Source organism: Spea bombifrons, chromosome 1 (genome assembly GCF_027358695.1).
Source record: "Spea bombifrons isolate aSpeBom1 chromosome 1, aSpeBom1.2.pri, whole genome shotgun sequence".
Classification (NCBI taxonomy): domain Eukaryota; kingdom Metazoa; phylum Chordata; class Amphibia; order Anura; family Pelobatidae; genus Spea; species Spea bombifrons.
In genome coordinates this window covers 104989961-105013448 of record NC_071087.1, presented here as the reverse complement: position 1 = coordinate 105013448, position 23488 = coordinate 104989961, and the positions used below count along the sequence as shown (strand labels likewise).

The following is a 23488-nucleotide window of genomic DNA, read 5'->3' as shown; positions in this document are numbered from 1 at the left end:
CTTTGCTCTGAGCTTCACTAAATTATTAATGAGCCTCATAACAATAATAATCCATGGGTGTGGATGAACCACATCAGGAACAGGGAAGAAACCACAGGCTTTTGGCTTTGTCTGGGATGCTTTAAATCATCTGATTCACAGTGATGACAAACAAGCTTCAAGTCACAAGATTCCAGTAAAATGACTCAGACATAATTATTTCCACACTCATTAAGGCTGTTGTCTTTGCCTGCCCTTTATGGCTTAACAAGAACCCAGACATGCTTCTTCACTCAAGCTTCAATACACTGTCTACTTCAGATTAGAGGATTATTTCTGGTAGACTGTTTATTGATAGAAACGCAGCAACTTATTTCACAAGTAGGGCAGTTTCCCTGCATGAACACTACTCACAGTATCCATTATATATCCATACACTAAATATATGTTTGTTTAATCACAAAAAATGGCATAGCTGTTAAAACCCCACCTTGCAGAATGTCCTCTCTTCCTGTTCTAGTCTGCACTATACATTTGGGAAGCTATCGGCTTGTGTGCAGAAGCCCCATGGCATTTCATTGATCGGCAGATTCCGTCTGTCAGTTCTTATAACCATGTGTACATAAATATTAACTAGATTATCAGAAAGACGGGAGGGTTTAGCAAGGACAAGCGCACCAGCAGTCCCAAAATTGCAAAAATAATTTAAGCTCATTTCACAAAAAAGATGGCGTTTATCACCCAGCCTACGTTTCTTTCAGTTTTCATTGTAATAAAACACATCATGCGGGTATTGAAAAGGTTAAAGAGAACACATTCTTTTTTCTGACATATTTGGTATCTCTCAGATGGTGCTTTCATACATCTCCCAACTTTCAATAAATATGTGACTATACTTGGTGCGAGGCTGCCCAAGCGCATTCTGCATGTTACTCTTCTGACTCAGTGGTTCAGGCAGTGGTCCAGGCTTGCTGCTGATATGTATTACATCTTTAAGGCAGGGAGTGGGCCGTTTTTCTTTACTTAAGTAGGCTACCACAGAGAAATTATAGGAGGACCTGGGTATTTTTGAAATCTATTATTGATACGCTGCAGCTCCAGAGCGCTGTCCCCTTCAGTGTCTGGAGAGGGCTCTTCTGCGCGAAGGGGTCCTCAGACAAGCAGGCACTGGACTTGGCTGCCAGGAAGTGCAGTATGCTTGCTCTTTGGCAAGTAGGAAATGTGTACACCTCACCTGTAAGCCTTGAAGGTGAATGGTGGGGAAAAGACAAATGCGTGGTGGGAGGGGCGGTGTTCTGCAGAATCCCTCAATGTGTTTGCAAACGGGAGGACATTAAAACATAAAGGGGGGAAAAGGATATAAAACAATTTCCTTAATACTGATACATGTACGCAAAGCAGGTGCAAAGCGGGTTACCACGAGGTTTGCTTTCATCTGCGTAGACGACAGAGATTTTATATTGAAAAAAGTGTTCATTGGGAGGAGTTTTAAAGTAACATGGCTAAATGCAAATGGTAGATTAATCGCTTACCCCCAGAAAATAGTGTTTTTGCATTCATTTTTTCTTTTACATTTCCCATTACCTTGGATTTTGGAAAACTCGATTTGAGCCCAATAATTCCAAAGTATTAAGTGCTACATAATAGCTACTTAATGGCTACTGGTGCAAAGTAGTTTAGCAGGGAAAGACGGTGTTTTTCATAAACATACTTTGAAGGCGCGTTGAAGAGTTCAATTCTTTGACTAAATGCTACATTATGAACCCCAACAGACCATTGCAAGAGGGCTGAGCTAGTCCTGTATGGCGTGAGGGCATTAGATGAAAGGTATCTCACCGATTTATCTTTGCATTCTGCAAAACTAGCTCAATTCTTCTGCAGAAGTTCAGTTTAGTTGGCCCATCATAATCCATAATGAAGCTGGTAATATGAAATGCTGAAATATTTTTAAAACGTTTAAGGTTGTATGGGCTCCTAAGTTCTGCATATATTTGGTGAAGTACGTGGTACAGCTTAGCGTTAGAACAGCCTTACCTTCATTACAATGCTTTGGGGTAGAAGAGTTTTCACCACTCATTAAAACAACAAAAGGAGCAGCAGCTCGGACTGCGGCCTGCCATGTTGACATAGCCACTGGTGGCTCTTGGCATGGAAATAGTGCTCGGTTGTTAATTGGAGATCCAATGGTATAGACACATGGCCTGGTTAGGAAAATACAACTGTCATTACATAATTTATACAAGAACAACAAATGTTGTAAAACAAAAACAAACAAAAAAAAACCCAAGAAGGTGTAAATCTTACGACCAGACTTATACAAATAAAAAATAATAAAGTTAAGTCATTTTCCCTGACAAACATTATATGTTATTCATTAGTAAAGGACGCAAGTACATTAAAATGTCTTAATATTGTGAATTACAAAAAAGCTTTTCAGTTACAGATTTTTTATTCTAGAACCCTTCTTGCCACATATTTGGTTGGCTGCTTTCTTCGTTTGTATGGGTGAATTTTCTATTCAACTTTAGTACAAAAATGACAATCACCATCTATTAACATGAAAGGACCTCATCTTTTAGATGCGTTGCCCTCCAATTAATAACTTCAGTGTATGTTGATAAACACAAAAGTTATTTATTTTAACTTCAAATGCTCACAAAACTGCTCCTAGATCCCAGCTTAAGAGATGTAACCCTGTAAAACCCCAAAGTGCTATATAGCGACCTTCTTTCCTGTCATCTCAATTTGAACCGAACTACACAGGGATGCCAATTATATTTACTGTGTTTTAAAGGCAAATGTAATCTGAGCAGATTTCTTATACTTGTATTTGAGAGTAGTTTGTTTATTTTTGGTTTTGTTTTTAGCCCCAGCCACCAACCTTCCACTTTGGTCTTTGGTCCACTTTACTGAGCGTCCTTGCGAAGTTGTTTTGTAACATATCCTTATAACCGAGGGGAATTTACTTGGCATCTCAACTCCTGGTTTGCTGATCTGAAGGCTCCATGTGTCCGAGACAAACGCGAGTTCCCCGCACCCAGGTGCCTGGCTACAGCGAGTATAGTAACACAGCTGTTCTTTCCACGGGCTGTCAGGTAGTGCCACAAGTTCAGATAACATTTCACTGCTGAGACTTCTCTGCTCTTCAGACTTCTCCCCTGGCCAAGGAGAGCTCATGCATTTTTCAATACCTGGCACAGCGGCGACATCCACTTCCTCGACCTTTAACACGGATAAATCACAGCAGTCCAGCACCAAAACGAAATCCCTACTCCCATGATTCCCTCTGTCACAGCGGCTCTCTGAACAAGTATTCCCAGAGGCCCGATTATTGTTGCCATAGTGCTCATACTTTGTAGAAGTATCGTTCTCACCTATTGTACAGACAGCTGGGTATTCCTTCCTGGTGTTTGACAAGCAGCATCTGACGGGCGGTGCATGAGACAAACTTTCAGATTCCTCTTTTTTGCAGGTTTTAGATGGCTGAACTGGGCAAGCTTCTTTCGCAAGTCTTTCATGTTCACTAACTGGGTTGAGAAACAAAACAATGATACCAGTGATGACTTGACTGTCAAAGCACACGTCAAGGTCTACAAAATAATGTTTCACAAGAATGTGACTTGTGTTGGCCATTAAAGGCAAATCGTCCGCACTTTGCTCCATCCTTGGTGACAACGCTTTTATAGCCTCAGCTGCACTGCAACAAACACAGCATGATGAGAACAATCCCCAGAGTTACTCCCTGTAGAGAAAGAAAAATAATGAAAGTCAGTATACTTACAAGAAAAACAAAGATATGACATAATTTCATAAAAATACACACCTGACACGCATATACCTACCAAAGGTCCCAACATAGACATACAGGAAAGCAAGGAATCAGCACACACCAAGCAAATGGTATTTAAAAAGTATTGGGAGCATATAATCTAAGTTTTAGTTATAACCAGATAGTTAGGCTATTATATGGTTCAATAAAAAACGTATATATATTATTTATTTGTCGGACCAATCAACTCCCCCCTCCAATGAATCCAGATTAGAGATCAGCAGGGCTAAATGTGACCGAGGTTCACCACCATAGCTGGAGTTTGATGCTCCAGAACATACAGTTAGTTCAGGCCATTTATTATGTTGGTATATAGATGTTTATTTACACCACGCCCTGCGTTTCTGATGTTAGTAGGACTGTATCTCTCGATAGAACTCCACCTGAGGATATTGGGAACCTGGGCAGATGAACAAGGGAATACTTTATTAATGCAGACACTCCTAACAGTGTTATAAATTAAATATATCATTGCAAATGTCACAGAAATATTTTATAAGTAATACTTTATTTTATTGAATACGGAGAAAAAGTCATAAGTCATACTCAATTAAAATCAATTTGCATTTCACCAAATGTATTACAATTCATAAAGCTGTACATTGGGTAACACTTTTGTCCAAATGAAAATTGTCTCAATCATATTCACATGTCGGGAGGCACTGTAAGAGTCTTTGCTACGTCTTTAGCGTAAACGGCACATTCTACATTGTAACTTTAGTTGGTAGCTTGTCGTTAAGATACATTTCCGCAGGTGGCCTGTAGCAGTGAGGCCCGTACAAACCCGCCCAGCGTATACAATGCCTTCACCCAACAACTATCACGGGTTTGAATTGCAGTAGAAGATAACCAACAAGTACCTCGTCTTCACTGATTGGCCCTTCCGCTGAAGCCACGCCCCCTGTGACAGAGGTTGCTTCCGGGATGTCGTTTACTGGGAAGGAAGAGACGGTGGCTGCAGTTACCGGAGACCGCAGAACACCCGAATCACGAACTAAAGGGCAGATGACTGATGTGCTGATAGCCTGTGTCGGTAAGGCTTCAGAGGACTGGAACCGTTATCATATGGCTGCTAGAACAGTACTTACCTGCAATATTGTCACTCAGTAAAGAATTCTATAACGTTTTTTTTTTAAAGCGACATAAAAATACAGAGAGTAACACACTAAGTCGACTAGTTGTATCAGATTAACATTTTATTGCACTTATTGTATCTTCAATAAAAACGCTCTATAAGTTTTTAAAAATGTATGTATGAAGTTTCTATATTATCCTTTTGTTTTCTTTGTATACCGTTTTGTTGCTGCCGTTTACTGGTTGGAGGATTCATTTAATAAAAAATAAAAAAAAAAAAGGATTGTGTTTATAGACTACATGTCATATTTCATCATGTTGTGTTAAAATGCATTCTGTCCATGGGAAGAATCGTGAGGTCACAATGCATTCTGGGAAGAATTGTGAGGTCACAACGCATTCTGTCAACGCAACACCTTATACCTGCAGAATGCAAGATTTGACCCTCAGAATCAGTTTGCCAGTGTGAGCTGCTATTCATAGTGCCTGTCACAGGATTTTTCTGATCAGCGAATTTATATTCTCCAATTGCCTAAACATGGTGGAGAAATTTAAAGATGCCCTGGAGCTTGGCGAAAAGGATTCAGAGGATGGGAAATTGGGGATATTGGTGGCTTCTTCTGCTAATAAGATCTTTCAGCAGAAGACTGCGTTTGAGACAGAAGCCACCAAGTTCCAATTACAACTGGGAACCCCCAAAACCAAATATATTTTCCTGAACCCTGAATTTCAAGTTGGAATCCAGAGGCAGACTTCTTACCTACCTTTCTGCAGTGCAGATGGCATCCCACTGCCTCAGAAGGTTCTCTTCCCAGCGGATAAGCTGGCTATGAATTGGGAGAGAGTTTCCAGAGTGGGAGCCGGACTTAAGAATCTGGGGAATACCTGCTTCTTAAACTCTACCGTGCAGTGTCTCACCTACACCCCACCTCTGGCTAACTATCTGCTCTCTACAGACTATACCTGCAATTGTCATCAGGGTGGATTCTGTATGCTTTGTGTAATGCGGAATCATGTCATCCAAGTCTTTGAAAACAGCGGAAGCGCCATCAAACCTGTTTGCTTCACCCGAGACCTAGAGACAATTGCTCCACATTTCTGTCTTGGAAGTCAAGAGGATGCACACGAATTCTTATGCTACACTCTTGACTCCATGCAAAGGGCTTGCCTGAATGGGTACGACATGTTGGACCGCCAGAGTCAGGCAACCACCTTGGTTCACCAGATCTTTGGTGGCTATTTACGTTCTCGTGTGGAGTGTTCTGTGTGTAGGAGTGTTTCTGACACATACGACACCTATCTGGACATTGCACTGGAGATCAAGCACGCAAAAAATGTTGACCGTGCTCTGGAATTATTTATCAAGCCAGAAATTCTAAGCGGAGACAATGCATATATGTGTGCACAATGTAACAAAAGGGTTCCAGCTAGCAAGAGTTTCAGTATCCACCGAGCCTCAAACGTCCTGACCCTGTGTCTAAAGCGGTTTGCCAACGGAGATAAGATCACTAAGTGCGTGGGTTACTCGGAATTGCTAAACATCCGTCCATATATGTCCCAGAGTACTGGAGAGCCTGTTCTGTATGGACTATACGCTGTCCTGGTGCATTCTGGGTACAGCTGCCATGCAGGACACTATTACTGCTATGTAAAAGCTAGTAATGGGCAGTGGTATAAGATGAATGATTCCCGTGTTCATGCCTGCAACATCGAGGTTGTGTTGAACCAGAAAGCTTATGTCCTGTTTTACGAAAGGATTCCAGAATCCAGGAAACATGATGCTTCTGTGTCTAAAGGGAAGCTGAGTGAAGCCAGTGCTCTAAAATCCACTTCAGCCACTCTGACAAGTGGACGTGAGGCCTTGATCACCATGTCACCCCCCTCTGCCAAATATCGAGTAACTGCCAAAAGGGCTATCAAGCGGGGAAGGAGAGGAAGGAGAGGAAGGAGAAATCACATTTCCAGACCGCGCCATGAGAGTTTGGGATACACCCAGTCTGCTGCAGCTTCTTCTGGAACTTGTAGTAACTCCTATAAAAGCAAAACTCCAGAAGCCAATACAAAGCAGATAGAGAAAGATCCAGGAGTAACCCACCCACCCAGGAAACAAAATGGGATAAAGGATTTAAAACAGGATTCCTCTTACGTGGAGAAAAAGGGGAAAATGGACTGTGATACCAGGTTGGAGCAGTCCAGGAGTCCAGTCAAGGGCGTCACTTCCCCAGAACCAACAGACACCAAGAAAGCTGCCCAGAAGACCGTAACACGTAGCAAAAGCCATCCGCATGCATCACACCAAAGCTCTCAAAAGAAAGCGTGTGAGGCAACGAAGAAGAAAGAAAGTGGCAAGCTTTTGAAAGAGGAGAGTCAGCCAAATAAGGGACGTGATGCTGCTAGAGGTCAGAGACTCGTAAAACGAGAAGAAACTACAGCCTCCGTGCTTGCGCGGGACAGCCAGGGTGGTCACAAGAGTCATAAGCACGCTTCCAACGCGGAGAAGAAGCTGCCCCATACATCGTATGGGGCCAGAGTGCTACGTTGGCTGTTGAGATGCTGTTTACAGTGCTGGGGATGCTAAGATAGACCAGTGGAGACTAGTAGCTTCTTGATCCAAGGAGAGATCCGACTGCCATTCTGGGGTGAAGAAGGAATTTTCCCCCCCTAGTTTGTTGCAAAATTGGAAAGAGCCACAAACTGGGGGTTTTTTGCCTTCTTTTCAATCAACAGCAATTAACCGATATAGGAAAGGCTGGACTGGATGGACGCATGTCTTTTTTCAGCCTATGTAACGGTTACCAGTCTCGGCAGAACCAACGCAACTTCTGGTCAGTCACACACTTGCATCGCTGTTCCAGTATGGAATATCCTTACTGAGCAGATGAAAGGAATATGTAAAGCGCCATCAAAATGCATCAAAAAGAACAAGAGAATTACCCTCTAATTAAAGTAGATCGCATTTGCAAGACCCAAATCCTGTGTCATATTGCTTTTTTTCTCCTAGGGTTCTGAATGTTCTGTATGAGAGACTATGTTGCAGAAATCTATCTCCAATTCTTTCCAACAGAAAGGCGAGATCAAATTTAAAATTGCAGAATAGACACATGTGTTTAAGTGTGCTCAGCGCAATCTAATAAAGAACAACAACGCAGAACCTGAATATAACAGTGTATCCCGGTTTTGGGAAATCTTGTGAACATAAAAATATGAAAGCAAGAATGTAATAGAGTACACTAAAAGTATAGCTTCTCAACTTACATACCCAGGACCTCCACATATACTGTTGCTACTCAGTAGAGATAAGAAGACGTAATATCAATTCAAAGCCTTCTGTTTATTTTGTTCAAAAATAAAGTTTGCGAACCAAAATTAAAATCGAAACAATATAAAATATGCTGCAGTCCAGGACGCAACGCGTTTCTCCCGTTCAGGGCTTCAACCAGGCGAGATATGGATCCGCAGTCCGCTTCCTAGATACACAGTCTTCATTTCTTTTACGTAATCCTTAACCCCCTCTGCCTCGTGTACTCTTTACTCCGTCCCAGGGAATGTCCACAATGCAGCGGTACATTTAGGAAAGGAAAGGTCAGTATTACAAACAATAAAGTGCGATCAAATAAGGCGTTTCATGATTTTTCACAGCGAGGATACCGAGGAAGAGGTAATTATATGGATTTGGAGATTTATAAGGAACAAACTACTGCAGCCGTTAGGAGGTGCTGTTAGCAGCGGGGGTTGTCTGCGTCCATCGCGCAGACCTTCCCTGGCTGTCAGAGATCAGTAGGCAGAATGCTCTATGAAATGCCTTTTAACCCCCTTAATGCCACTCTGCCTCCAGAAATGCCTTTTAACCCTCTATACGCCACTCTGCCTCCTGAAATGCCTTATACCTCCCTATGTGCCACTCTGCCCCATAATATGCCTTTTAACCCCCTAAATGCCAGAGTGGCATATAGGGGTATAAGCCTGGGGGCAGATGTGCATAACTGGGGGGGGGGGGTTGGAAAATAAAAGGAAATAAAAACAAAATAATAAAAGAAAAAATAAAGAGATAGTTTACAGTTTTCCCTAATTTTATATTCAGATTTTGGGGGGTCGTCTTATAATCAGGGTCGTCTTATAGCAAATACTATATCCCCCCCACACTCATTCACAAACATTCATTCACTCATTTCATATACTTTCATTCATTCCCTTTATTATGTGTACTTGCTCATACAACCTCCCCAACCCCTTACCTGAACTGCAGCTTTCTCACTTGCAGAGTGTGATTGCTGTTAGCAATCATATATTAATATATATATATATATATATATATATATATATATATATATATATATATATATATATATATATATATATATATATATATAAACAACATTTCATATAGATGGTGTCATTCAATCAGACTAATATCACTCAGATTCCAGCATGTACTGGCTGCCTGTGCATTCTAGGCGTTTAATTACAGGTATCAATAATATATATCACATATATTTTCATATACATAGTAGGGCTGCAACTAACGATTATTTTCATAATCGATTAGTTGGCCGATTATTTTGTCGATTAATCGGATAAAAAAAATGAATGTAAATTTTTCATTTATTTAAAATGATATTAAATACAAACAGCAGAATAAAAAAAAACTTTGATAAAATGCATTTCTTGTCTTTATTTCCCAACCAGCACCCCCAATTTATGCACATTTGAGCCCAGGCTTGCCACGCTGCCTCCCAGACATGCCATGCTGCCAACCCGACATACCACGCTGCCTCCCAGACATGCCACTCCACGCTGCCTCCCAGACATGCCACTCCACGCTGCCTCCCAGACATGCCACTCCACGCTGCCTCCCACATATACCACTCCACATATACCATTCCACGCTGCCTCCCACATATACCACTCCACATATACCACTCCACGCTGCCTCCCACATATACCACTCCACGCTGCCTGCCACATATGCCACTCCACGCTGCCTCCCACATATACCACTCCACGCTGCCTCCCACATATACCACGCCACGCTGCCTCCCACATATGCAACTCCATGCTGCCTCCCACATATGCCACTCCACGCTGCCTCCCACATATGCCACTGTGCCTGATACGCCTTATACCCCCTGATACACCACTCCATCCTCCCCAGACATGCCACGCTGCCCTCCCCACATATGCCACTCCACTCTACCCCCAGATATGCCACTGTGGCCCCAGATATGCCTTATACACCCTGATACACCACTCCGTCCTCCCCAGACATGCCACACTGCCCTCCCCAAATATGCCTTATATAATGTATATGCCTTATACCCCCAGATATGTCACTCCGTCCTCCCCAGATATGCCTTATACCCCCCAGATATCTCATAGTCCCCTCATAGAGTCACAGACCCGTTCGCATCACACTGACACCATACTTTTATAAATAAGTACTGGGTTAATCTTCACTGCCCCCAGGATTTAGATTCCCTTTAGTCTGCCCCCCTTTATCTCTAACTGCACCTTAAGTTAACTTTATTAAATTAACCCTCAGTCCTCATCATTAAATTAACCCTAAACACCCCATTAACCATAACTACCCCTAAATTAACTCTAAATACCCCATCAAAACAACTACCCTAAATTAACCCTAAACACCCCATTAACCATAACTGCCCCTAAATTAACCCTAAACACCCCATTAACAATAACTGTCCCTAAACACCCCATTAACAATAACTGTCCCTAAACACCCCATTAACCATAGCTGCCCCTAAACACCCCATTAACCATAACTGCCCCTAAACACCCCATTAACCATAACTGACCCTAAATTAACCCCCACCTCCCCTAACTTTCAGTAGCCCAAATATTAATTTTATACTTACAGTTAGATGAGTGTCACAGCCATGTGGTTCTGGCCTTCTGGGAGAAGGAAGGGGGCGGGGCCAGTTGTCACAGTGATTACAGGGAGGGACTGGTAAGTAGGAGCTGCTGCTGTGAGTCACTCAAACGGGTTATATAATGAGGGGTATTTTTCAGAGCGTTTGCTCTGAAAAAACCCTCGTTTTATAATCGATAATAATCGATTCAACTAATCGATAATGAAATTCGTTGGCAACGAATTTCATTATCGATTATTATCGATTTTATCGATTAGTTGTTGCAGCCCTAATACATAGTGTCTTGGCATGATAGAAGTGTTGGCTGCTGCTATCGTTGGCTACTATGGCTTGTGTGATAAAAGTATATATTAAACTAGGGAATCGAGTGTCATTGGGTTCTAGTTGTAGATGAACAAACTTAGCCATGAATAATCTAAGAAATACATCTGCAACATCACAGAACCAGAGGCAATGCAAACACATGGCGAGAAAAAAAAATAATCTTGTCACATTTTAAGGCTGAAAACCACTACACACTTATGCACATAATATCTCAAAAAAGTACAGCTTTCAAATCAGCACTTCTAGTCAATTATGAAACACCGAGTGTGCACATGAGTGCATTTTAATAAATCCTTTGAGATTGCATTAGATGACTTTTCCAGTTTATAGTTAAATATTCACAGTATATAATTTCATTTTACTAACAGAGGGACCATTAACATTCTGCATAATAACCTTCATGTGGAAAACAAAAGGTCTTCTCTTTGGTGGGAAAATACATAAACTGCACCAAATTTTTTTTTTTTAAATGAGAATGTACTGATGCAATGTAAAAGGAAGCGATTGGATTCTCACTGAAGTATTATTTACTTTTGTGAGAGACTTGCTAATGTGCCCAGCTGTCGATTAGATTTACAAAAAATACTAGCATTTTATTTGTATACAATTATATAATATACAGCACAGAATAATTCCAAAGCGACAAAATTCCAAATATTTCTTACTTTTGCATTACCACCAATCCTTAAATTTACTACGCTCACATATAAGCTGAATGGATATGCAGTTTGCATCAAAACCAGGCTACATGTCTTTTACCAAAAGCATGCCTTTTTCGTCACAATGCTCCTAGTGAGTTTACATTGGTTCAACCAGACGCGATCATTTCCAACAAATGAGTTTATTAGCTGTACATTTTGGCGTATTTAGTTTATTAGTCAAATACTATCATACATGAAATGAGTGAGGTGTGTTTGCTTTCAAATTGAATGCAGTAATCAGAGACTCATGGAAAGTTTATTCCTTCCAAAGAATACAATCCACACGCCCTCTAGTGTTCACTTTGTATATTTACAGCTTCCCAGAATACATTAAAACATAACCATTGCTGTACAAAATGATATATATATATACAGATAGCTATATAGCGATAATATAGGGGGGGAAATAGACATTGATACGAACTGTAGTTGACAGCAAACACACACACAGCATATTTGTGCAGGCTTGTATAGGAAGAGTAGACAGGAGAAGAGGGCTTATGTTTCTTCACTATTCATTAAGAGGGGGCAAACTCTGGCAAGAAGGATGGAACTTGTCTCATAACATGCACAATTTAATAGGCGAGGAGAGGTAAATCACTGATTTAACTATGCATTTTACAGGATTAGCTAAGGTCCTGCTGCAGAAGCTTATTGAGGATGCGCCATCAATGTGAAATGCAGTCAAGAAGGTGAAACCCCAACCTTCCTGCAAACTCTCCTACCAACTCTCTCATTATTTAATAGACCCCATGGTGTTTTGACAGTTACAGAAGAGTGTTTTTATTCCATTCTATTTTACAGAAATGCATTACAACTACATTTGTGAACTTGATCATGGGACATTTCTTGTAATACCTGCTGTCATTTATAACATTATACTTAAACAAAATCATATTAGTATTGGGTGTGATGGAAACACCTTTTTAAGTGCAATTCTAAATGTAGAAGTCCCTTGTCCCATATTTGGAACATTGCCCATCTTATTTTAAATGCAAACCAAAGTGTGGAAAATTGATTTGTTCTGGGGGTTACATGACTTGGTCCAACTCAGGAGCTGAACAGATCTGTGATTGTGATCTGCCTGACCACAGACAAGCTTCAGTATGACCAGGAAACACAATAACTTAGCAAAGAATAGTTCATTCCATAAATAAAGAGATAATCAGCCATTTAAAGTCATAGGATTGGAACAGTGTGTGTGTGTGTGTGTGTGTGTGTGTGTGTGTGTGTGTGTGTGTGTATATTAGTATTGATAAACCATTAGTAGGAGACACATTATGTAAAATTTTATTCTGAAGATCTGTATCAGGCAAAATCAGAAAATATTAACACAGTTTTGCACTCAGAGATTAAAAACATCCATTTGGTCAAAATATTGGCGGATGGGAAAAGTTCCTCTTGGGTTAGGATTCATTCTCAGTACCTCTAAAAATGATGTTGCTGGTGAACATGGAAAGGATTAAGGCCAGTAAGGGTCTCCACAGATTTCTGCTAGCCGTGACAAGGAGTCACATTGCCAGTGTTAGCTCTTTACCTATACGTTGTGTTTACAAATTGATTAGGAAATATATGGGTGAACAGCTATGTAAAATCAGCCTCGGGAACACAGCATAACGCATGCAAGTATAAATTCTTATTTCGATGCTAGTGAGTCTGTATATGGTTTTAAAAATAAATATAAATATAGCTCCATGATATTTTAAACTGCGCGGCACACACATACTTTAACCCCTTCGAGACAAAGGCTGATTTTACTTTTTGTACCCTTTGTGACAATGGCCTTTTTAACATTTCTGCGCTGCTCGTGTTTAGCTGTAATTTTCTTCTTTCCCGTTTACTGAACCCACACACATTAGATATTGTTTTTTTCAGGACAAGAAGGGCTTTCTTTAGATGACATTGTTTTGATTGTATCATATTATTTACTATTAAAAAATTATAAAATATGGTGAAAAATTTAGAAAAAAATGACTGTTTCTAACTTTTAGTTGAAAAATCTTTTACTCATCTATAAAAGGTAATGAAAAAACCTGCTAAATAGATTCTACTATTTGTCCTGAGTTTAGAAATACCCAATGTTTTTATGTTTTTTTGCTTTTTTCTACCCATTATGGGGCAATAAGTACAGGTAGCGTTTTGCTATTTCAAAGCCATTTTTTCCAAATCTGGTAATTCTTCCCCCCATGTGCCATTTCGGGTATCTTTGAACCCGGCCAATGCAATTTACCCCATCAAGTCATATATTTTTGAAAACTAGACAGCCCAGGGTATTCCAAATGCTAGTATTTTAACTCTTTCCATGCACCATATCTACCACCAGTCTTTGTCAAACTTTATGGTAGTCATTTTTTTGCATTTGTTTTGTCATACACATTTTACTTCAGGTATGAATTAAAATGTTCTCGTTTATGTCACTATCACAAAACACCCCAATATGTGTTCAGCAACATCTCCTGAGCGCAGCGATACCCCACATGAATGATTTTGCCTGGCTGTTTGGGGGCAAAAGGGCCACATTTGGGGCATGCGCATTTTTCAATGTTGAACTTTGGCATTTGGGGATCCACTGCCCATGCCCTATTTGGTACATCTTTGAGCCGGGCCATTTCAGTGTGCCCAATAAACCCATATATTTTTGAAAACTAGACACCCCAGGGTATTTCAAATGCTAGTATTTTAACTCTTTCCATGCACCATATCTACCACCAGTCTTTGTCAAACTTTGTGGTAGTCATTTTTTTGCATTTGGTTTTCCACACACATTTTAATTCAGGTATGAATTAAAATGTTCTCGTATATGTCACTATCACAAAACACCCCAATATGTGTTCAGCAACATCTCCTGAGCGCAGCGATACCCCACATGAATGATTTTGCCTGGCTGTTTTGGGGCAAAAGGGCCACATTTGGGGCATGCGCTTTTTTCAATGTTGAACTTTGGCATTTGGGGATCCACTGCCCATGCCCTATTTGGTACATCTTTGAGCCGGGCCATTTCAGTGTGCCCAACAAAACCATATATTTTTCAAAACTAGACACCACAGGGTATTTTAAATGCTGGTATTTTAACTCTTTGCATGCACAGATTTTACCACCAGCATTTTTTCAAAGTTTGCAGTAATATTTTTGTGTGTGTATTTTTCCCCACACACACCTACTTTATGTATGAATTTACAGCTCCTGGTATATGCCGCTGTCACATGACACCCCATAATGTGTTCAGCAACATCTCCTGAGTGCAGTGATACCCCACATGCATGGGTGTGTCATTTTTTGGGGGAACTAAAAGGCCACATTTGGTACGTGTGCATTTTTCTAATTGGAAATTAGATGTGTGGCCATCCTTCCCCCCGTGTTAATTGGGACGTTGTTGAACCTGGCCCATTCAATTTACCCCATCAAATCATACATTTTTTAAAAGTAGACACCCCACGGGCATTTAATATGCCAGTATTTTAACTCTTTCCATGCGAGAATTGTTTTAAGCTAATATGCTAATTTTAGGACTTGCTCACAAAAATATATTTTTTATATATATATATATTTTTTTTTTTATTATTTTTTTTAAAAAAATTTTTAACATTTTTTTCAACTTGGAGGTTCCCCTGATAGTGACATCAGTGGGAAATGATTTTTACATTTTACTGTTTTTTTACTATTTTTTTCTAATTACCGTATTATTAATTTTATTTTATTTTTTAATTTATTTTTACTAATCACACTGTGATTAGAAAGCTGGGCTCCATTGACTTGCATGGTGAATGCAGTACCTGTGTTCAACCTGCAAGTGGAGCCAAAGTTCTCTAGATGGTCTGGACCATCTAGCGAACTTTTAAAATTTGTGGTTCCTGTTACAGGACGGCAGCCATCTTCCTTGATGGCGAAGATTGCCGGCAGCTGCGGCTGTGACCGCTCTCCGGAGCGGTCACAGCCCATCAAAAGGTTAGTGTTTGGTGTCGCTGGATGCCTCCTGATCGAGGCATTCCAGCGACACCATTTAAGTTTAGGAGGCGATCGTCGATCACCTCCTAAACGCTTTTAAAACGGGCGTCCGCCGCCATACAAAGCATGGCGGATGTTGATGCCCCGTGGAGGGGCCAGAGATGGCCCCTTCGTGCCGATCGCGGCGTTGCTGAATGCCTCGAGGTCGAGGCATTCAGCAACGCTTTTTGGGTGCAGAAAGCGATAGTAGATCGCTTTCTGCACCCGTTTAAAGACGTGCCGGTCCTGGCACGTCAATTGTCGTAAAGCACATGCTTTTCCGTGCCGTGCCAGGACCGGCAATTGTCATTAAGGGGTTAAGGGAGAATAACAACTTGGCTTCTGTGGATTCTTTACAAATATCTTCAGGTTAGACATTTCTTCCAAACTGAGACTGATTACCAATATGATCAAATCTCCAACTCAACCTGGCTACAGTCACCTTGTATAAAGCGGTCCATTTCACTATTCTATTTTAGACATATCTATAATATTAAGTCAACCCATATAGTAATTACACAATTGCAAAGGTCAAAGGAAAACCTAAGGGTGCTCTCCCCAATGTAGTAGCTATGTTACCTACAAATGATAGCTTGCCATTGGTTCTTACACCACTACACTGAACAACATAATAAATAAATATCTCTGTATTGATGGGACATGTGCCCTACCTGTTAAATACCATAGGCACAAAAATTACCTGTTCTGCTCTGCTCACCTCTTCTTATCAATAGATTGCTACACTGTTTTGTTTTAGCAACCAAACTGTCATTAAATGTGGAAACTGAAGAATTGTCCCTTTGTTACAAGAAGTTATTTCCATAATGGAAGATCATGGAATTCCTGAAGAAATATCACATACGTTGATGAATCTGAATCGCACTATTTATGAAAAAATGGGACGTATGACGGTGTATTGTAGTGTTCCAGTCAAGGGTTGACACAAAACTAGTTCTGATCAGTTATGTGATTGCATTATTCAGTTACTTTATTACAGGGCTTGACAAATTTGTTGTGAATTTAGGTGCTAGCTAAAAAAGTTAGGAGCCAGGATTTTTTTTTAAACGAACAGTTGGTCAGGAGTGATCTGATCATCATCAGCCCACTTACTAAACTCACAGCATTTGACCTCGAAGTACCCTGGACCCTGTTTTTTTTTTTAATTATTATTTTTTTTTTTAACTCTTTCAATGCTGGGTTGTGGAGACCAAAGAACCCTCTCCCCCTGTCCCTGAAGCTGCCTCTGGGCAGACAGCAGCAGCACCCCCACGGTCACCACAATTGTGGCGACGTGGGGGCATTTTTGGGGGATTTAACAGGCTGACAAATTCCTAGGCGCCAGGACAAAATTCTCAGTCGCCATGGCGACCTGGGATTTGTCGAGCCCTGCTTTATTATTATTATTATACTTTATTTATAAAGCGCTGACAGACTCAGCAGCGCTGTAAAAGGTAAAAATTTTACAGATAACGACAAGTACAAAATGACAAGCAATTGACATACAGATACAAGAGGAATGGAGGACCCTGTTCCCGCAGGAACTTACATTCTAGGTGGATAAGGGGTGAGAAACAGGAGGTGAGGACTGCGTGGTAGTGAATGATGTTAGTGTAGGGGGAGTTTATGTCAGTGGTAGGCTTCCATTAAGAGAAAAGTTTTTAGGGAGCATTTGAAGGAGGGTAGAGTTGGTGAGAGTCAGACAGCACAGGGTTGGTGCTGCGCGAGAGAAGTCTTGTAGGCAGGCATGGGAGGAGGTGATAAGTGAAGATGCAAGGAGCAGGTCATTGTTGGATCTTAGAGGGCGGGCAGGAGTATATTTGCTGATCAGGGAGGAAACTTGGTTATCTATGTACTTCTCTCAGATTGGGCACCTTCTCAACCCTTTCATTAGCTAAAATAGCAAAGTACCCTGTGAGTAGGTGACATGCCCCAAATGTATATGTACCATCAATCAAGTGAAACCCTAGAATGCTTCATGAATCCAACACCTGTTTTTTTTTTTAAGACGTAATATCGTTGCTACATCCATTTTCTATCTAGTGTCTCTTTTTCTTTGTGATTTTAGGTTCAAAGTTTTGACCATGTACTGGTAATCTACCAATATCTCATGCATATGTTCTCTGATTGATCTGTACATTTGTGCCAATAAATGTAAAGAAGTTACTGGGGTCTCTTCTCCAACGATAGAGTCAGAGCACTACCACTTCCAGATATCACTATTATCAATATGAGATCTTGCCACACAATGGGGTTTCCGACTGATAGGGCAAAGTGATACCAAGAAGACAATGTTCAACTCTTCTGCAAATTCACTCTTTAATGAATAAAACGCTTACGTATTTTTCATTTAACTTTATAAAGTAAAGATTAAACCATGGAATTCACAATCAGAAGGGTAAATCGCTGCAGATTATGCAACAGGAAGCATTGGCACTGCAGCTTTAACACAGGTAAACAAAATTAAAGTATTTGATTAACTTATCTGCAAGCACCTGCTATGGTTGTATTCTTATGTATAGATTGTGTATACATTTCCACAGGGCTGGTTTAATATTGTCTGCGCAGCAACCGATATCTTTTAAAATATCTAGAATAAAGGGGATCAGATAAGTTGCATTTACAAGACACTTAGAATTTCTATTTAGTACTAGCCCCCAAAAAATTTAGCACATGAACTGGTTATTACACCTGCAACACCTTAACCGTAAAAAAATAATCTTAATATTGTTTAATGATAAATAGATGGATAGTTTAATCCTGTGTTTAAATCCTAAAGTGCGACATTGAACAGGTGCCATTGTATTAGAATAAGTAATTAAATATCAGAATCGGTAATAAGGTATAAACATATCGTACAAGGCTGTGGAATGTGCTGGTGGCGTGCAAATAAAGATTAATCAACATTTTATAGAATACCATAGCCATATTTCAAGCTGCAAATAAATCAATCAATAAAGTTTTGTTGATAATTCAATTTATTAACGTGGTTCCTTCAATCTACTAATGTGTGACGAATGCATACAAATATACAATATGAATGACAGGTGGCTTATAGCTTGCTATGCGTTCATGGGGGGAGGGGAGATACAGGTTTATAATACCGATGTTGGCTTTAAGTCTGATGTTTCAGCGCTCGTGGGAACTTCAAGCTGTAATTATTCGTTAATATCATAAAACGGGCATAAAGCTCGCGGATACTAATATAACGGCAACAGCTATTTCTGTATTATATGCTAACTGGAAAAGGGATATGGAGGTCGTGGACAATATGATTTGTTGAGCAATGGACATGCCACATACACCCGTATGTATACAATCACCACACTCACCAGCTACGCTCTGTAACCGGGAAGCGCTTGCTGAGGAGACTGTACAACTTCTAGCTTTCGATTCCAGCGCACTAAAAGCATCCGCGACAAAGCGGCAGATTCCACACACAAAAGCGTGCTTATTGATTCGCAACAGCACATTCACCACGCGGGAGAGAGAAAAAACTTTGGCTACGGGCACTGAACAACCATTAACCCCTTGAGGACCAGGGTGTGTTTTATTTTTTGATCATCTAACTTCCTACAAAAATTAAAATTTATAACGAAAAATAACTTTTTCTAACTCTTATTTAAAAAAATCTTTTAGTCATCTACAAAACCTCATGAAAAAAACTTTTTTTAAAATAAAATCAGGGGACTTTTTTTTTTTAATTGGCAAATGGTAAAAAAATATTTTAGAAGCATATTTTCTTCAAACTATATATGCAGTGTATATGATATCTGTTTATGAAGTGATTGTATGATATTTATACGTTATTGCTCACATTTTGTCCATGAGATAAAAAAAAAAAATACTTCTTAAAATCTTTTAAGCATCATGGGCCTGGTGCTGAGGCCTTTTTATGGAAACAAATAAAATAGACAGAATGTTAACACCTCAGCATCCTTGCGTACTAGAGAAAGATGACATCAGCGCTAGGCAGATAATATAGGATAAAATCTTATGTGATGGGGCTACTTTCTTTTTTTTGTATGTGTGAGGAATCACAATTGTTGCGGAGGAGAGAGGTGCCAAGCGGTCTCTCGTGAATTAGGCTTTTAGCAACTGCTCGGCCCTCACCAGTCTCCTCCGTGAGGCCTCGGTCGCAGTGCCGTCGCTTCACGCTGAGCGCCAGAATATGACGTCATATCCCGGCACTCAGCAGTGAAGCCCGCGTACTTACATACACATTCTTGTTAACACACACAGTTATACATACATTCTCATTCTAATGTATGTACATACATTGTAGGAATGCCAGCCTTCCAGCCTGGACTATGTAATATTTATATATTGCAATGCATACTAGCAACCACTAGTCGCCGCCCTTCCCTCTCAGGAGCACCTGTTTAAACATTTGGGACAGCTGAGCTACATTATCCAGATATTAGCCCTGCCTTTATATACCTGATCTACCCTATAGTCTGGGGCGCATCGTGCAGACGTCCACTGACTGCTAGAGAGGAGGATCCAGGTCTCCTGCAGTTCTGCGGGGGATCTGGATCTTGGTCTTGCAGTCAGACCTCGAGCAGATACGGTATATATCCAGGCTCTTGTGTCTTTTTTTACCATGGGCTCTGTCTGTACCGCACGATGCTTCATAACTGGTAGGTAGGTACAGACCCCCTGGTATCCCCTGCAACTGGGCTCCTACCGAACGTGCTTGCCCAGGTCCTGACATACATACACCATCCCTTATCCTCTAACTAACTCACTTGCCCCCCCCCACACTCACACACACTAGCAGATTTCCCTCTGACTACTTGAACACTGTGCAAGCAGCCTTGCTTTTAACGAAAGATCACATAACCTTATACGACCCTGCTGCCTCCCAGCTTCCCTGTGCCTGTCCAAAATTGTTCACAAATCTAAACTGTGAGGCCGCACGACCGCCAGGGCTGTGTTTAATGTGGGGCAAAAGCCTGCAGCAACAGTGATTGCAGGGACTGCAACTGCCACTCTAGGGGGCCCTGCTGCTTACCTGTGCGTTGCTCATACACACGTCTCTTGTTCCACCCAGGAGAAGCAGGAACCCAGCAGTGTCACGTGAATTTGTGTCACATCACATGACCCTGCTTCCCCTGGGCAAGACAAGAGAAGTTGTTCGCGCAGAGTGCGAGCAACATAGAGGGAAGCAGCGCCCCCTGCGGAAGTCTGCGAGCGACGCTGAGACCTCTGCAGTTCAGGTAAAAGGGTGGGTGTATGAACGAGTATGCTTGATTGAGGGAATGAATGAGTATCTGTGAATGAATATCTGTGAATGATATATAAATGAGTGAATACATTTTTGTTAATGTGTAAATGGATATATGTGTGATAGCATGGATGTATAAGTGGGGGGGGGAAAGCATGGCACAGGCTGATTGAGGCTAGGATGCCACAGACAGGCTGTTTGGGGGCAATGGTGGCAAGTCCTAAGCTTCCAGTCAGGGCGTTGGGCAGACCCTGTGGATGGAATCAAGGTGCCAGGGCTGACATGATACTAAAGAGGGGGGCATTAATTCACAAGGGGGTGTTGGCAGGGGTTATCACATAAATCAATACTAAAGAGGATATAGGTGGTGGGATAAATATACAAGGTGGGGCTAGCTAGGGGCAATACACAAGTGTGAGAGGGTATTGGGGTGACCACATTGGTCATGTTCTCCAGGGCACATATAACTTTTCCATATTGCTGACCAGTCCAGATAAAATGCACCTCAAGTAACAACACCAACAACAATTGAAATCAAACCACAACACACATTATACCTTGTAAAAGTCATGTTGTGTGACCTATACACAGATAGACCTTTACCCTAGGTTTTTGTTACTGTGTTTATAATTAACAAAGGCCTCAACTGTCAGACCTAAAAAGCTGTACACAATCACATTGTGCAGCCTGAAGCATTTTGAATAAGGTACATGTCATGCCAATGTTTATGACAATGGAAAAAACGTATTTTGTCTACAAGCACAGATAAATAATCACTAGAACAGACATATTAATGTAAAATATAGCATTATTCTTTAGCTTAAACCATTCTGCAGCATTGAGAAACAAGATTATGTTTAAGGACACAATGGGATCCATTCACTAAAGGCTGTTAAGGGACAGAGGTGGAAGAAGCAGGCTGTTTGGGGGCACAGACATTCTGTTTGGAGACACAAAATGACACAGACAAGCTGCTTGGGAGCACTGACAAGCTGCTTAGGGGCAAAGATGGTGCGGACAAGAAGTTTGCGTGAAAAGGTGGCACACACAAGCTGTTTTGGGGCAAATATGGCACTGTGGGACAAGTTGCTTGTGAAGTTGTTTTTGCATTGATGTAAATGCAATATTGCTTTGATGTAAATATGCTTTATAAAGCACCAATTCTAGAAGGTTTATTAATGCCCTTTTTTGCAGAAGAACTATCCCACACGTAGGGGTTCAAAATGTACTGTTAGGCCAGTGAAACTAAATATAATCTCTCTTCGATTCACTCCTTGATGAATACCCCCTCTATTATGTATCAGTATTTAGTAGGATACCAACTTATGCTTACCTCTATTGGCATTCTTAATGTGTGACAATGAAAATATGATGGAGAAAACTCATTAGGACCATATATGTAGTTTTACAATGTTGTTAATATACACAACTAAAGCTTACTTGCATAAACTGAGCAAATGACAATTATTTTAATAAAACTATATTTTGTATCCTACAAAATTCCACCCTGTTTGTTTTTGCCTATTGGCTCTCTACTCACTGCATGTCAATTATGTCTTTAAAGAAAAAAAGGGCAAAGAGTAAAAAACATTGTAAACTTGTTAGTTTGGATTGTTCAACTCTACCACTTATTTGTGTGAAAGGAAACATGCCTTCTAGTGCTTTTAACATGAACCGCTAACAGAGATCTAGTTACATTTGTGAAGTATGAAAGATCTTTGTTCTTAAATCTGGAAAGAAGATATGTGCTCTAACACATGGAGTTTCTTAAAAGCTTCCTGCATACGGAAATAATTTAATTTGCAGTATTAGGTAGTATGTAGCTTTAGGTAGTAGTAGTAGTAGTAATAAGAATGTAATGCATCTTAGAGATAGATAGATGATCAATAATTTAAAAAGGCTCACTATTCCATTACTTCATTACATGCAGCAATAAGGTCATATGGAAATAATTAAATCAAATCTACCCTTACAGGGTTTGGTTTGTGTATTGTGCTGTTAAATATGTTGCATAGTTTGTCATATCATTAAAGTTTTAGCAGACCCCCAAAAAGGAACTTCACAGATGGAGAAATGTCCTAGCATCGGGCACGACGGGCAAATTCACGGTGGACTGCTATTGAAATAATACCTCGTGATATAGAAGTGTAGCATGATGTCTTGTGTACCCAGCAAGTGTCTGCCTCCCTGTAGTTTAATTCCTGTTGAGTTCAAAGTGCCAGGGACAATACATACTGTATATAGTGATTTAAAGGAGAGATGGGGCTCTTTCTGTATCTACACCCAAAAAACACACAAAATACACACAAAATGGGTAATGGGAAATGGGGTAATAGTCACTGTTTTCGTGCTGCTGTAACACTTTAGTCCTCTGTCCTGGCAGACACCCATGCATTCAAACTGCCTAACCTGCCTAACTGCTCATTTAACACATTGTTCAACTGTAACATGTTTTGTTAATGGCCCAAGAAATGGGATAAGAGCA

The 23488-nt window shown here is 40.6% G+C and overlaps 3 protein-coding genes across 3 annotated transcripts in view; 2 read left to right on the top strand and 1 right to left on the bottom strand.

Moving 5' to 3' along the window:
- The window catches only part of AOPEP (aminopeptidase O (putative)), a 150518-nt gene extending 131337 nt beyond the window's left edge, over positions 1 to 19181 (bottom strand). The window contains exons 1-4 of the mRNA XM_053467370.1: positions 19109 to 19181; positions 18258 to 18366; positions 2861 to 3717; positions 2014 to 2180 (exon numbers count right to left, since the gene is read on the bottom strand). Of these exons, the coding sequence (XP_053323345.1) occupies positions 2014 to 2180; positions 2861 to 3642 (949 nt within the window). The 5' untranslated portion in view covers positions 3643 to 3717; positions 18258 to 18366; positions 19109 to 19181. The remainder of the gene's footprint in view (positions 1 to 2013; positions 2181 to 2860; positions 3718 to 18257; positions 18367 to 19108) is intronic.
- Positions 1 to 23488, top strand: part of ISCA1 (iron-sulfur cluster assembly 1) — a 521537-nt gene that overhangs the window by 28157 nt on the left and 469892 nt on the right. The gene's annotated exons all lie outside the window — the stretch shown is intronic.
- LOC128497441 (ubiquitin carboxyl-terminal hydrolase 36-like) lies at positions 4733 to 7460 on the top strand. The gene is made up of 2 exons (XM_053467526.1): positions 4733 to 4914; positions 5378 to 7460. The coding sequence occupies exons 1-2, from the start codon at positions 4733 to 4735 to the stop codon at positions 7458 to 7460; spliced, it is 2265 nt and encodes a 754-aa protein (XP_053323501.1).